The 16,399-nt window shown below is 40.4% G+C and overlaps 1 protein-coding gene across 1 annotated transcript in view; it reads left to right on the forward strand.

The window, feature by feature from the left end:
• ANKRD55 (ankyrin repeat domain 55) overlaps positions 1-12,613 on the forward strand; it is a 49,420-nt gene extending 36,807 nt beyond the window's left edge. Inside the window, exons 10-11 of the mRNA XM_074855953.1 lie at positions 4,571-4,672; positions 11,856-12,613. Of these exons, the coding sequence (XP_074712054.1) occupies positions 4,571-4,672; positions 11,856-12,124 (371 nt within the window). The 3' untranslated portion in view covers positions 12,125-12,613. The remainder of the gene's footprint in view (positions 1-4,570; positions 4,673-11,855) is intronic.
• Positions 12,614-16,399: the final 3,786 nt, after the last annotated feature.

Raw genomic sequence — 16,399 nt, forward strand, 5'->3', positions numbered from 1 at the left:
AAGTGTATTTACTGTATGAGCTCCAGGGCTTCCAGGTCTCCAGTGCACTGTGCCTGCTGGACTTACAGGATCAGAAGCAAAGTAAGCCTGGCTCCTGCCCAGCTGGCAGTGATGTGCAGGCAGCTCTCTCTGAGGGAAGATATTTTCTCGTCATTTTTTTCTGAGGAGGCCTAGCTGAGGGAAAAAACATCTGGTCTTTGAAAGATAATGAAGTGTTAATACTCCATTTCTCATGTCATGACTGTGGGGGCTACAATTGCCTAATCACTGAATATCCAGGGTAGGATTATGGGTATCAATAATCTAGGAGAACTCAATTTGAAAATTATTTTCTCAGCTGACACACAATGTTGATTGTCTTGCATGACCATGTCTTTCTTTAAAGTCAGAGCTAATTTTTGCTTGCTGCTACTAAGGCAGCTGGCACATAGATGGGGACTTTTTGAGGGTTTTTGTTCTGTTTTCTGTGCTCCTGGAAATGAAAGATGAGTCAATTTACTAGCTGAGCCTTAGCACTTACACAAAGTGGGGAGGTTGCTGTGGGTAGCAATGAGACTTACCTTACTATCATGCCACTGGTTTCTCTCGGAATAACGGCTTCGTCTTGTCTCCGCTGGGAAGAACAAAGATAGACTATACCAAACACTACTGTCAGTATTGCAAGAGTGCTTGCCAGCCACAGTGCTGAGCTGGCATCTGCAATCTGAAGCATTTTGTATTTATGAGCTTTGCAATCATGTCTTTTTGCAAAATGTACTGCCATCTACTTTCCACGGGAAAAAATGGTGTAAGTAGAGAAATTCCAAGTGATAAAGTAAAAGGAAGCCTGTCTCAAATATAAGGCAGCTCTTAGCACCCTCTGACCAGATGGAGTCTCCTTCTATCACCAACTCATCTTTCAGATTACTAACCTTCCAGGCCTAAGGCAATACTTTATTACAGGTTTTATTACAGCAGCCCAGTATCTTCTATTTGCTTGAAGAGGTAATGTAAAAACAGGCTATTATTAAGCTCATGTTGGCATAAGCAGTATGGTATAGTCCCACAGGAATCACTTCTTGACCAGGAAAGGGTAGAGCAAAGCTGATCGGTGTGGCTGTTTCTTTCTCAAAGTGAAGGACTGATTTACAGTGGGACATTCATCATAACATTTACAACTTTTCCAGAAAACGCACCACAATGTGGTTCACCTACCTAAATGCAAAGGAAAATCAAAGAACAACCTGTAAAAAAGTCAGTAAACGAAATGCACAACAGTCCTGCATTTTGTAGTAATGAAATTGCCTCCTTTCCATTTCATTAAAAAATAAATGCCGTCACAAATATGCTCTCAGGGATGACAAAGATGATGTCTTAAAAAAAGAAAAACTTTTTTCTCTGATGTCATGTGGAACAGATAAAAAGGAAGAGCAGAATGCTTCCACTTGATGCCAGAGCTTTTAGACAACAAGGATTCTTTTCCAAGCATTCATATCAGCCTTACAAACATGATTATGCTTTGTACTGTTGTTTTGCTGTCAGATATCCCCATTTATGAAATAACTGTATCTCTTGATTAAAAAAAACAACTTCCAATCATCAAAGCCATGATGATACATACATAATAAGCCATTAGTTCTCCACATAAGCATTACTGAAAACAATATAACTTGAATTGCATTAAAGGGAGCAGCAAGCTTGATTCTCTGCTATTCTGCAATTTATTTATTTATTTGTGCACAGTGGATGCGATGTCTAGAGAAGATATTTAACAACTTTTACACCCCCTTTTTGATCACACTGGAGAAGTGTTAAAGACTAAATAAGGCGTAAAACATGGGAAAAGGAAAACAAAGTCTATTCCTATTAAACAGAGCTCATCTATAAGAGATTCTTCATGCTTTAGCCCAATACGCATCAGCTTTACCCATGGATCCAGTAGATTGATCCAATGTCTATCAACTGCTGTGGCCTTTGGACCAGAATCTTGCTCCATGCTGCACTACCAAGGCTGCACTACAACATGGGCTTTGTCTGATAACTACTTTAGCTACTTTCACACAGAATTTATTTAGTCAGTAACAGCAGCAACAGCAGTATTGAAGTCTTGACATCTACTTCAGGACACCTCCAGGAAACTGTTTTACAACTATTTTCCTATAGCTTTGTCTTGCACAGACCAGCAATACATAGGTATATACAACTACCAACTACAAAGCCACAGAGGCAATTTATATAATTGCATTTCTTCCTGTTGCTTAAGATGTCCTGCTACATCCAGCTTGTGTCTCCCCTTGTCTCTGGGTGCCAACAGAGCATATGCTTGCTCTGCAATGAGCAATGTTGCAATGCCATGTTGGATGAGCAGCTGTTTGGCAAGACAACTCAAGATTCTTTACAATGTTCATCTCAGATATGGGGATAACGAAAAAGAAAAATTTGAGGGACTCAAACATCACAGATTAAGATCAAATCAGGAAAAGAATCTGGGGAAAATGTTGATTTGGTGCTTGAACTTCTACATTTTTGATAGTATTTGATGTGTCATTTATGTAGTGAAATGCATTACATCATCTAACATACTTTTTTTAATAGTACTAGACCAAAGTTAACTTTAATCTTAGCCAGTGAAATGCCATGGTTAGCCAACCTTTCATTTTCCACTACCTATTCTTCTTGTTAAAAATGAAACTGCCATAAACATCATTTGCTAAGAATCAATATCAGTTTATATCAGTTCTGCTGTTTTCAGCTGCAGCAAAGCCCTCTCAAAGCTCATCTCTACTGCTGATAGACTTCCACTCATTTAATTTTCCAACCAGCAGCTGAATTCATGTTCTAGTATTTAGAAAGGCCAAGACGCTATTAGAAAAGTTTACAAACTAAAGCTTTGATTCTGAAAGCAAATCCATCTAGTTGAATATTTCTACAAATTTAGTGTCCAAATATTCTTACACAGACCTAGTTAGTGGACTGTGCCTGTTTTAAGATGAATTACTGCATTATACGAGAGGAAGTGATAAGGGTACAAATGAAGGTTGTATTAAATCCATCACTCTTTGTAATGAATGTAAAGAGAACCAAAGCAACAGCTTTTTTCAGTTGGTGGTTTCTTGTTATTACATATCTCTGAGAATTGTCATAGAATCACAGAATGGTTTGGGTTGGAAGGGACCTTAAAAATCATCTAGTTCCAACCCCCCTGCCATGGGCAGGGACACCTTCCACTACATCAGGTTGCTCAAAGCCCCGTCCAACCTGGCCTTGGACACTGCCAGGGAGGGGGCAGCCACAGCTTCTCTGGGCAACCTGTTCCGGTGTCTCACCACCCCCACAGAAAAGAATTTCTTCCTTATATCTAATCTAAATCTACCCTCTTTCAGTTTAAAACTGTTAGCCCTTGCGCTATCACTACACTGCCTGGTAAATGGTCCCTTCTCATCTTTCCTGTAGCCCCCTTTAAGTACAGGAAGGCCACTCTAAGGTCTCCCTGGAGCCTTCTCTTCTCCAGGCTGAACAACCCCAACTCTCTCAGCCTGTCCTCATAAGGGAGGTGCTCCAGCTCCCTGATCATCTTCATGGCCTTCTCTGGACCTGCTCAGGCAGGTCCATGCCCTTCTTGTGTTGGGGGCCCCAGAGCTGGACACAAGACTCCAGGTGTGGTCTCACAAGAGCCGAGTAGAGGAGTAGAATCACCTCCCTTGACCTGCTGGCCACACTTCTCTTGATGCAGCCCAGGATACAGTTGTCTTTCTGGGCTGCAAGCACACATTGCTGGCTCATATTCAGTTTTCCATCCACTAATACCCCCAAGTCCTTCTCCACAGGGCTGCTCTCAATCTGCTCATTGCCCAGACTGTATTTGTGCTTGGGATTGCCCCCACCCATGTGCAGGACCTTGCACTTGGCCTTGTTGAACTTCATGAGGTTTGCACAGGCCCACCTCTCCAGCCTGTCCAGGTCCCTCTGGATGGCACATCCCTTCCCTCCAGCATGTTGACCGCACCACACAGCTTGGTGTCGTCAGCAAACTTCCTGAGGGTGCGCTCGATCCCACTGTCCATGTCTCTAACAAAGACGTTAAACAGTTCCGGTCCCAACACCGACCCCCGATGCACGCCACTTGTCACTGCTCTCCATTTGGACATCGAGCCATTGACTGCAACTCTTTGAGTGTGACCATCCAGTCAATTTCTTATCCACCAAGTGAGCCATCCATTAAATCCATGCCTCTCCAATTTATGATGTTGTGCGGGACAGTGTCAAATGCTTTGCACAGGTCCAGGTAGATGATGTCAGTTGCTCTTCCCTTCTCCACCAATGCTGTAACCCCATTGTAGAAGGCCACCAAATTTGTCAGGCATGATTTGCACTTAGTTAAGCCATGTTGGCTGTCACCAAACACCTCCTTATTTTCCATGTGCCCTAGCATAGTTTCCAGGAGGATCTGCTCCATGATCTTGCCAGGCACAGAGGTAAGACTGACTGGTCTAAGTAAGTTTTCTTTTTTTCTAGAAGCCAGAGATCTACAGTGCACTGTATTATTTACAATTATTTTCATGTGGTAACAGATTATCTTTTTCTTTCACAGGTAAAAATTTTCAACAGATGTCCATAGACCAACCCAAAATAAAAAATCTTACTCCTGTACGAAACAGCCTAGCTCCCATACCCAACCACTGTGCTCACAAAAGTAAGTACAGGCAAGTCTCAGTGACAATATCATACTGTGTGCCTCCATCACTGGCATCTGAGAGCTTGAGAGAGATTTCACGTTCCTTTCTCACAGCATTGTAGAGTGGTTGAGGTTGGAAGGCACCTTTGGAGATTGTCTAGTCCAACCCCCCTGCCCATAGAGAGGTTACCTACAGCAGGATCACATTCAGTTAGGTTTTAAATACCTCCAAGGATGGGGACTACACAACTTCTCTGGGCAATCTGTTCCAGTGTTTGACCACCCTCAGAGTAAAAAAGTTTATTCTTGCTTATTTGTCCCTTTGACTCTCTTCCCTTCATAGGACACCACTGAGGAGAGTCTGGCTCCCTTTTCATTGCTCCCTGCAAACAGGCATTCATACATATTGACAAGATCCCCTGAGCTGCCTTCTCTTCTCAAGGCTGAACAGTCCCAGCTCTTTCAGCCTCCCTTTGAGGTTGGACACTCCAATTCCTTAATCATTTCCATTGCCCTTTGTTGGAATTGCCTCTTGTACTGGGGGCCCAGAACTGAACACAGCACTCCAGATATGTCTCACCAGTGCTGAGTAGAGGAGAAGGATCGCGTCCCACAATCTGCTGGCAACACTTTTCCTAATTCAGCCCCAGATGATGTTGCCTGTCTTTTCCTCAAGGGCACATTCAGCTTGTCTATCAAGGCCCCCCAGTCTCTTTCTGACAAGCTCCTTTTCAGCTGTTTGATGCCCAGCATGAATTGGTGCAGGGATTTATTCCTCCCCGGGTGCAGGACTTTTCATTTCCTTTTGTAAGTGTCTTGTCTGTCCATTTCTCCAGCCTGTCAAGGTCTCTCTGAATGGCAGCACACCCATCTGCTGTATCAGCCACTCCTCCCGGTTTCGTATTATTTGGAAACTTGCAGAAGCTGCACTCTTCTCCATCATCCAAGTCACTAATGAAGACATTAAATAGTATTAGCCCCAGTATCAACTCCTAGAGTATTCCACTTGTGACTGGCCCACCTCCAGCTGGACTTTGTGCTGCTGATCACAACCCTTTTCTCCAATGAGTTTCATAGAGTTCACCTAGTAGAAGCAATGTATGTCAATATAGAGGAGAGTTTGATTCTACATTTGTTTTCCAGAGCAGAGGTGACTGGAATTCTTACAGACACAGGACTTTTCACTCCCAGTTTCACTTTTGATTGCATATGCCTGTATGACTCTGATAGCTTTTCATAGGGGGCAGGACATGGTGTAACATGGTGACTTACAGGATGTAAAGTGATGGATGACAAAACCCTAATGACTGCATGGCAGAGAAAGGTTGGATATGTGAGATGAAAGACAGGATAATGAATGACTCTTCTGCAGACAACATGAAAAATATCATGACACTGATTTTTGTATCCTTTTGCTAGCAAAAATTAGAGGATTAGAACAAGATCATCAGGTTTCAAAAAACTGTCATTTTCTGAATGTTGCAAAGGTGAAAAGATGTTCTATCTCTTTCTGTCAAGCACAGCAGATAGACTAGCTTTTATGTGAGGATGGGAATCTTCATTTCTCTCGTGCTAACAGCAACTGGTTCGGGTAGCTTCTATAACACAGGAGCTACAATAAAGGGATTGAAAGACCTTTTTTTCCTCTGCACTTTCAGCCAGGTCCTCATTCCCAAGGCAGTAAGAAGCAAGGTCCCAAAGAGCAGGGGAAGCCTCACCCTGCTCCCACAGCCCCAGCAGAGTGTCAAGACCTAGTGAGTGCACCATGCTGGATCCAGCCAGTGACTGGGATGTTCTTCACATACAAACACTAGCCCTACTCCCAAGCATTGTCCCGCCCTCACATTCTTGTGTTCCACTAAGTGCAAATCCACCAACGTATTTTGGATGAGGATCTGCAAGTTTACTATTTGTAATCCTGCAGATCAGCCAGATCCTAAAGCATTCACATTTCAGAGTTAAATTTAAGATCCATTGCCTCTTTTGAACTGAGTTCAGAAGAAATTCTGCAGCTATAACAATATTACTAAAAACGAAACAGCTGAGGTAGCTTTATAGGGAACATCAGATTGGGTTGGGGAAATACAGAATCCTGCACTGCTACTGCACAGCAAATAAGAGAGGAAGAAGAAAAGTAGACATATATGGAAAATTGAGGTGGTATTCTCTATCTGCTCAGAGGAAAAAAAAAAATAATCTAACTGCTTTCAAAACCCCAGCTCCAAGGCTTCTATTTTTAAGCTTTCTACTAATGTTCTCTGTGTCTTCTAGTTAAAACATAGTTGTAAGCAAAATCCTCAAAAAAATCACTGGTGTTCTTGCAGTAATTCATACAAGCAGCCAGGATTTTAGTTCTAGTCTCATTGCCAAAAAACTGTGTTTTACAAATAAGATACAATTATCACAGTTAATAATCATGATTTAATTAACTCACAGCACATTTATCTACGTGCTATTACTGCCTGAACATCAGTTCAAGCCAGTAACAGAAAAGCAAATTTATTTGCAAAATAGATTGCTTTTTTGTTGTTGTTGTTGTTAACACAAATGACACATTTGATCCTGGAGCTTTCCAAATAACTGCTTCAGAGACAAGATTTCACTCATTCGACATCCAGCCCTAAAAATATTACTGTTCTGGACACATCCTTCATCCAGGCAAATGGCTCCAGCAACAAAGTTTTAATATAAACATTTGTGTTTCTCTAATATTTTTGTTAGACAAGTTGTGTGTTAAAAACATGCAACAAAACCAGTGGGGAAAAAAAAGGCAATCCGGGACCTGGAACAATAAAATAAGCATAAATTAGAAAGAGAACTGAAACTACTCAGAGATTAACAGAAAGAAGAAACATCTCCCAAAAAAAGGAAGGGCAATGAAAAAAAGGAAGAGATGCTTTAATCTCTAGGCAAAAACATTTAAAAATACAAGTTAGAAAGAGAATAATAGGAATGAAACAGTAGCCTAGGAAAAGAGTACTTGAGTGACTTGAAGCCATAGTTTATAAAGCCCCACCCTCCAGATGTTGCCAGGGCCAAAGAGGTCCATCACATGACTTCTTGAGTAGCCTCTGCACAGCCTGGCATCTCTGTTATTCTGCATGCTGCTTCTCCACTCCCAGCACACCCTTTCTATCTCATCACACAACTCTTCCAAGGACCCCTGGAAAACAGGCTTACAACTATCACACACAGCTCACACAATGCCAGAATAATTTTCCAAATAAATATGGGACTTCTAGAGAACTCTCTGTTGCTCTCACTCCTTCATGTGGTAGAAGGTCTGAAGCCATGGTGACATTATTACTTGTTGAACAACAGAAAAAAGAAGATCCACTTCTGCAGGTCATTTAACAGTATTTTCTGGGGATCAGTGGTTGGTTTTGCTGTTATTCACCATAATTTGAAATTTCTTCTTTCCCAGGTTAACACCAAATGATTCCACAAAGCACCCTCCTCTCTGCAGAGGGCTACCATGGTCCACTGCTTGCCAAAGAAAGAGAGCCTAAGTGCCATCCCTTCTTCTGGAGTACATACTCCTTGGGCAGTGCCTCCCTGACAGCCTTATTCTTGCCTCTGTGGTTTGTAATAGCAGCCACTCAAGAGTCAGTACTGAGTGAAAAAGGCTCCCTGAATTAGTAGCTGTTATTGTATCACTAGTTCTTCAGTAGCTGACTTTGCCATCTGAATGTGAATAATTATTGGTGCTTTTGCTGTATATAGCTTCTGGATGTATGGGAGCCAGCCTTAAGGGTTCTGTCTCTCACAGAGCCTAGTGCTGGGTCCAGGCTCATGTGTTTCAATATATATACTAATACCAGTCACTATATGTATTATTTCAAAGCCATCCATGTATCAGTCCTGAAATCCTTATCAAAAATCCTAAACTGAGTACATTATGTAGAACCAGGTGGAAAGCATTGATATTTGGATGCTGTTTTTCACTTCTTTGAATGAGCATCGGTTTGTGATGGCTACCCCGTCATCGGGGTGAAGTTAAACTACCCTGCTTTTGCCCTACCTAAACCCATCATTAAGGACTGATGTAAAGTATTCTGGAGACAGTTTACACAGGTGTAAACTTTGACTGCACAGACATATGCTTATGCTCCAAAGAGGGAAACGAGCCTCTCAATATGAATTTGGTTTACACACCAAAACTTCAGTGAACTCAAAGCATTCTATCATGTGCCAGGAAAGAAATAGGCTCATTTATTGCATTTAGCATTGTTTGATTCACACAAATTCAATATGAACGAAAACAGAGTATTAATGGTATTATTTTTTTTCATGGAAAGGAGAACTAAGTGATTTCCTGAACTTCTGAATGTGAATGAACCTTGAATATGACCTACAAAATACACTACATTGCCAAAGGCCAGGCAGTTCTAGTAAACACTGCGTCCTCAGGCCATCACAACTTAAATTACCTGGAATTAGCCTGAAAAGAAAGAAAATCTACCAATTTTTTAAATCCTCTTTATAAAGATTCTGCTTTGCCCCAAATAGATACCTGGTGAGTCTTCGAGAATTACAGCTCCTGATAAACAGATGATGAATGATGAAACAAATATATGGCATATGGTACAGGAGAAGAAGGCAAGAACTTCAGCCTCTTTTGCACAATGTATATAGTTAAAAAATACATAGATGCAAAGTTCTTTAGTGCACACTGCAGACGTTAGAGAGGTAACATTTGTTTTCAACAGGGCAAATTTCTGACTTACTAATTATATACAATGTAAAGCTACAGACACAGAAGGGCTTGCATGACGAGACTGGTGTGCTTCTGCTTTGCCCAGGCACGGAAGCTGCAGGGTTTCTGCTTGAACTTCTTCAATATATTTCTGACTCAGGCACAGTCTGTGTCCCCAGTTACTCGCAGGACTGTCACCTGCTTAGCCAGTTATTCCCCATCTTAGATTTGTACTTTTGGTGGTTTGTGATTTCTTGGACTGTTTGTTTTCCATAAGTGCAGTGGTTTGCATTTGCCCTTGCTGAGTTTCATGATCTGAATTTCTTACTGTTTCTCCAATTTGTCAAGGTCATCTGGCATTGTAAACCTGTTCTCCAGGAAATTACACATTGAGCGCCTTTTTTTTCATCAGGTGTGTGTCCACATTATAGTAATGGATCTACCTTACATTTTATGAAAATTTGTGAAACAGTTAATAATCCTTCCTTATTAAAACTACATCATTTCTCACTTCTCCTGCAGAGAAGACAGACTTCATAGGTTTAAAGATTCACTTCTGAGAAACATGTGGGCAGAATTTTAGGTATTTAGGATTTTTTAGGTTAGGTTAACTGACTTGAAATTCCTTAAGTGCTCTTTTCCTGTCTTTTTATTCTACAGCCCTCAAGAAACTCCATCCACTATTCTACAAGTTTTCTACTATTCTATCAGTTCCTCAAGCATGCTTAATGTTTAGTTTGGTTTGGGGATTTTTTTAAGATCAAAATTGACTTGTAATGTCAGCTTATCACAGGTGCATTGACTGCAGTAGTTACTCAGCTCATACCAGTTGATTATGTAGTCTGTTATTTCTAATAAAAATTAGTTCATTTATCAGTTTATCCTCTATTAAAATGATCAAAATCTAGATTGACTTCAAATGTTTCTCTGGAATTACACAGGATTTTCATTGGGTTAAGAGAGGATATTCTTCTCCATTCATCTTTTCTGTAGAATTTCTCTGAACATGCACCAGGAAAATTTCTGTCAGAGATTATGAAAATGGAATAATCAAAGGGGCTGCCAGGAAAAATGCAAACATGAACACTCAGGTATTCATTGGAGTTGACTAGGAAATGGAATTATAAAGACAGGCTGAGATGGTCACATTTTGAGCTGAGTGCTTTATAGCAGGTTTCTTCCTGAATGTAAAGAATCAGGACACAAGCATGATACAATCTGAGAACAAGAGGTTGGCTCAGAGGATGATTCTTAACACCTGACCACTAGGAAGCTTTTGTGGTTAGTTTCAAAGGATGAAGCCAGCAAAATAGAGAATCCAAATAACCTTCTGGAGGCTGCCATGACTAGTAAGATGAAGCTCAAACTAGAACATCTCAGAGAAAAAAGTTAATAGCCTCTCATATATTCTGCACAACAGATGCAGATGGAAGGAAATCACAGATGGACGGAGAATGCAACCAAGGAAAAATTAATGTGAAAAATCTCAAGGAAGATTCTCTAGCCAAAATAGAGATGGTGTTAATCCAGCAGAGAACTCTTCATATGGTTAGACTGAAAAACCCAAACTGTTTGCACACAAAGAGGTTGTGAATAAAATGGAGAATCAAGAGAAGCTAATGTAATTCACAATAAATTCCAAGACAGAGAAAAATAGGTCTACAATTAAGGTTTTGCATTCTCCTTTTAAAAAAAATAGGAAATTAGTTAACATGTTGCCTGAATGAAGGAGCTTGAGGATTTCAATTTAGAGAAGATATAGAACTATATTAACTTTAAAGCACAAACAATGCTACACTGCTAAGTGTGAGGTGGAGATTAAGAATGATCTAAATCCACAGTTTCTTACAAGTCTGCTGACACACACAAGATATACAACATCTGTGGCTCTTGTGTTTCAGTGCGGGTCTTCATGTGCTACAGGGTAATGGGCTACTTTTGTGGCCTGTGACTTGCAGAGCACATATGGACCTGTCTTCATGACTGACTGTGCCTAGACCAACCCAAACACAGTGTCCCACTTTCTTCCATTTCCTCTTCCTAAGATTTTGATCAGAATTTACCCTGGGTAATAGAGCATCTTCACACAAAGTTTCTGTTAAAAATAGTATATTCCATGGAACATTTCTGTTTCAGTCAGCCTGTGGTTTTTGATGAAAAAATGTCTTGTGGAAATCTCTCCAAACAGACCAAGTCTCCTTCAGATAAACTATAGACTCTCTGCTTATCAAAAGTAAACCTTTGAACTTATCAAGTCTTATTGATCACCAAACAGTAAGTAAATTGATTAACACTGGAGCTGTTTCTTCAGTTGAAGATTAGCCCTGTCAGGCCTTAGTGATTTTTTCCTTATATTTTGATCATATTTTTCAAATGCAGGTTTGAGTACACACAACACAAGACAAACAAGCAACAGTTCAAAGAAAGTAGCAAACTCACTTGTCAAAATGTCATGCTTTTCACTTTCTGTGCACTCTTTCTCTCTTTTTTTTTTTTTTCCTCTAGTTCAGCTATCATCTCAGAGTGCTAAGAAGTTTAAGTCCCTGCCTTTAAATTCCCTAAGGACTGGTGCAGTTATTCTCCCACCAGCCCCAACCTCCACATCCCAGAAAAGGGGACATTCTCAGAGTCATTTGCTCTATTCTCTCTTGCCTGGTATATCAGGAGAGCCTCTGAAAACAAGCCGTGTCCTACCTGCTATCCCAAGTCAGAAGAAATCTAACCCTGCAGAAGAGCTTGAAAAATCTCTCACCAAATCAGATGCTGAAAATTAACTCATTACACTGGCCTCAATCAGTTGAAATATATCTAAGAGCTTGTAACAAGATAACTGTACAGTAAAATCTCATTAATTTGCACTAATGATGCTCTTGTGAACTGGAGTGTAAATGAACAAAAAACAAGAAAGGGTAGCACATCACAAAAGCTGCACTGTGTATTTATATAGGCATTTTCATTATAGTTTTTATTTACAATTAAATTACTCGATCAATATTTAATGTGTTGTAAATCTATTTTGTGAATGGAATCCTCATAACATGCAATCTTGTTGCAGCAAAGTGCTGTTAAGCCTTTCATAGAAAACAGGAACAAAGAGTAAGATTTTCTGTGTGATTTTAAAAGTCAAAATTAGGGAAACAAAAATTGATAGGAATTCTCTGTAGTTTGTAAATGCAAAGGTGCTGATTCTGAGGCTGTGTACCACCAAAAATGTCTTTTTAAGATTAAAACAATAAGCTCAAAATAAAAGGCAGTTTTAGCAAATGCAGGGGTTTGGATCTTTGTTTTTCACATATTTTCTATGTTGTAAGTTTGTGGGTTTTGTGAATTCAACAAGCTAAAAAGGCACAATGAAATGCTAATCCCTGTGGGACAGGCAGGCCTATAGCTCACACTGTTCAAAACTGTTCATTGCACTGACAGATTTATGTCTCTTCCATTTAATTCTTCATATTCCTCAGTGACAAAAATGCAGTTGTGTATTGTTATTTTCCTAAAACAAGGATAGCATGGTCCTGAGCTTAGGCATTATTTCATCACTTTGATCACTGAACTGAAGAAGGAACTCTAACTAGACTGCTGTACAGTCAAGAGCCTTGGCAAGTCCTATAAGCCTTTGACTAAACATTTCACAATACTGTCCTTTCCTAGAGGCCAACAAAGATGCCAACCTCTCCTTGCTCCAAAATTCGTATCTAAATCTTGCTGTTATTTCTGTGGAGGCTTCCCCACTTCTGATTAGGGGCTGTGGGCATTACTGTGGGTGTGGGTGGGGAGGGATAGTCCCCTTTTGTCACTCTTTCTGTATCACCATTGCTAGCAAACCTGTCGTCAGTTAGCTCTACATCAGCAGCTCATTCAGCCAGGACATGGCATTTCTATTTATCTCTAGATAAATGTTTTATTAGCTGTACAAACATTTCTTTTGCTGTGTCACAGTAAAAGACAAACCTGACATGAAAGAGAAGTTAATCCTGTCCCAGTAGCTGCAGTTCCCAATTTCCTTGCCATAATGACTGTAAATAGAAGGATGGCTGGTGGCTATCACAGACAGTCACAGAAAGAAAAAAGCAGTGCACAACAACAGCTGCTCTGACACAACAGAGGGAAGAGGGAACTTTTGAACACAGTTAAAAGGATATTTTATTTCTAACATCTAATTCAAATGTCAGGGTATAAAGCTCAAATACAACATGACAGAAGCATGCTCTGTTAAAAGAAAAATCAATTCTGGCATGCTCTTTGCACCTGACCAGTCCTGCTCAGTCCAGCCTCACTGAAAAGTCCAGAGTCACTCCTACAGTGTAGCAGACTGGTATTTACTCCACAGGGTCACTGCCTGAGCTGCTCTGCTCTCCAGAGCCCCATAGCTTCTCTGCCCTGGACCTCCACCAGTTGCAACCCCTAAGTTCTGTATTCTGACTCCAGCCCTTTTCTACCTCTCCCTGTGGCCTCACACAAGAGGCAAGTCAGTTCCTAGAAACATTCAAGATTCAGTGCAGACCTTAAGCCACTATCAAACAGTACAGAGCAGATGGTCTTGGTGCAGACCGCACAGAGAAGAAGGAAAAACTAATTCATACAGCTCTGTCTGGCAGTGAATAACTCTGTGTTAACCCTGAGTGTCGGTGTAGGCATTACAAGAATGAGGTTTGTCCTTGCAGAGTGAGAGCCCAAAGTAACTACTCTGGCAGAGATTAATCATCTTTAGTTTAACACACTGTTTGGGAATGGGTACAGTGTGTGGAAGGAAGAGAAGACCAAATGGCACAGCAAGAAAATCCCAATGAGGTCAAATGTTTGTAACTCCATTGCCACTCTAGCTCTTTTGAGTGGGTAAGAAAACCGAGCATTTTGCTATCAACTGGGATGCCTCAAAAGAGGCGGGTCAGGTGTTGCAACTCCATTTTTTCCTGAGTAAAAGGGGACCCTCGTTGCTATTATTGGCTTTGAGAGAGAGGGTGAATCTCTCTCATCTCTTGTGTTACTCTGCATGTCCAGGGAACAGGAGAGTCCTGGGCTGCCTAATGGCAATCACATAAAAGCTGTGGTGGCACCCATTTGTTTGCCAGCTGTGGTTCCATGCTGGAGACAAAGATACAGGAGAAGTCTGTATTGGCTTCCCATAGAGGCTTGAACAAATTTCAAATGTTTCCAGTATTACAGCAAGAGAGAAAGGGAGAGACATTCCCCCACGCCTTAGGCTAGACACTTCCATTCCCAGAAAGGAAGTAATCAGCTTTCCGGTTATCCTATTCAGCTGTGCTTTGGTAATGCAGCATGCGTGGACAGAACTGAATAATGAACAATTTTTGACCAAAGCTAACACTGTCTTTCAAATGAAATTTCTTAAAAAATGCAGAATTTCAGGTGCAGTCACTTCAAGCTAGAAACACACATTACCACTGCTTCCTCTCTATACAATCAGTTTGTGTGACAGGAGATATCTGCTTGCTGATTTCTTTGCTACCATTTCCCCCTTTTTCCTCATCTTTTTCTAGGACAGAATGGTTTTTTTCCCTGGGTCTCCAACCCAAGAAATAGTTTTGAGGAAAGGAATCCAAGTCTAATTGCCTGTTCAAAGGTAAGCCTAGAATACAGTACTTACCTGAACAGAGACAGTCTTAAATGCATGGCAACCTGAACTAAGATCCAGGGCACTTTTCTAGTGTGTTTCTTCTGTAGACTGTCAATAAAGAAGTAGTTCACAATTTACCAAATATAGAGCTTTTAAAAATTAATGCTCACAGAAAGCACTAAAAATTATTCTCAGAAATGTTCCCACCAGGAACTATTATTATCTTTTGGGTTTGATAGCCAAATTCTACAGTAAATAAACCAGTTAAAATAAGTTGAAGTCTTTCGCCTTCAGAAGAGCACAGACTGTTGACTGCAGCATACTGCATAAAAGATAACAAATGAACCAATACCTACTTAAGCTACACTGACCTTTTATCTGACCTTTCCTGGAAGAAAAAGGCAGGAGAGACAATAAAAGGCTAACACAGTTGATTAGCAATTGCCAAGAAATGTCTGGTCAGTAGGTCATGACAGAGACTTTTTTTCCTCCGTCTAGTGATTAAATATCTCTGGTACATTCTTCTGTGGCACTAGTTGAGTGTTAACTCATACAGCGTTGCAGTACTCGGGTGTCTCAGGAGTTTAGATTGGCACAGAAAGCTAAGAAAATATATATACATACAGGATATATTTTCTGACCAAAACACAGTATACTTCCTCACTGAAACACGCACTACATTCCATATATCATTCTGATGAACAGAATTTTAAAATGCTTTTAAAAATGGTTTAGCTTTTAATCTAGAAAACCACTTACTTATACATTGATATCATGTAAGGAGTAAACTGCACAGGAGGTTAGCATTAGTCCATTATTTAAAACAGAAAAAAATGTTCATATGTAAAACAAAGGATCATCCAGTATTGTGGGGATCTTTCAAAGGCTATTCTATTGATGAGCAGAGTATCTGGTGAGCAGGCTAATTTTCTTGCATAAAGAGGAAGCTATCTCCTCTAAAATTCAGCCCCAGTAAGGCATTTTAAACACCCCTACCACTGCCAAAGGTGGAGATCTCTGTCCTTTCACCCCAAATACACTGCATTCTTCTACCATCACCAAAGAGGAGTCTGGACAATCCATATATTTTTCCACTCCAAAACACAAGAAGAATCACAGTTACCACTTCAGGACATAAAAGCACAGCAACTTTTCAAACAGTTCTAACTGGGCTATAAGAGCTCATCTGATCATACTGTCATCACGAGTCATCAGACCTCTTACTCTGCATCTGCATTATAACAATGATTTAGAAGAAGACAGAAGTGTAGAAAGTATATTATTTGCCCTTGTATTTTAAAAGTGGAATTTTTCTCTCATTATTTTCATAGGGTTTTCCTATGTTCCTTAATTTCAGAGAAAGCAAAGATTTTCCTGTGCTGTCACTCTTGGTGGAAAAGCTCAGCATTATGACAGAGGCAGTTTAGACCAGAGGTTGTCAGGTGTTCAGCATCAAAACCACCTCTAACCA

Source organism: Strix uralensis, chromosome Z (assembly GCF_047716275.1).
Source record: "Strix uralensis isolate ZFMK-TIS-50842 chromosome Z, bStrUra1, whole genome shotgun sequence".
In the NCBI taxonomy this organism is placed as follows: Eukaryota; Metazoa; Chordata; class Aves; order Strigiformes; family Strigidae; genus Strix; species Strix uralensis.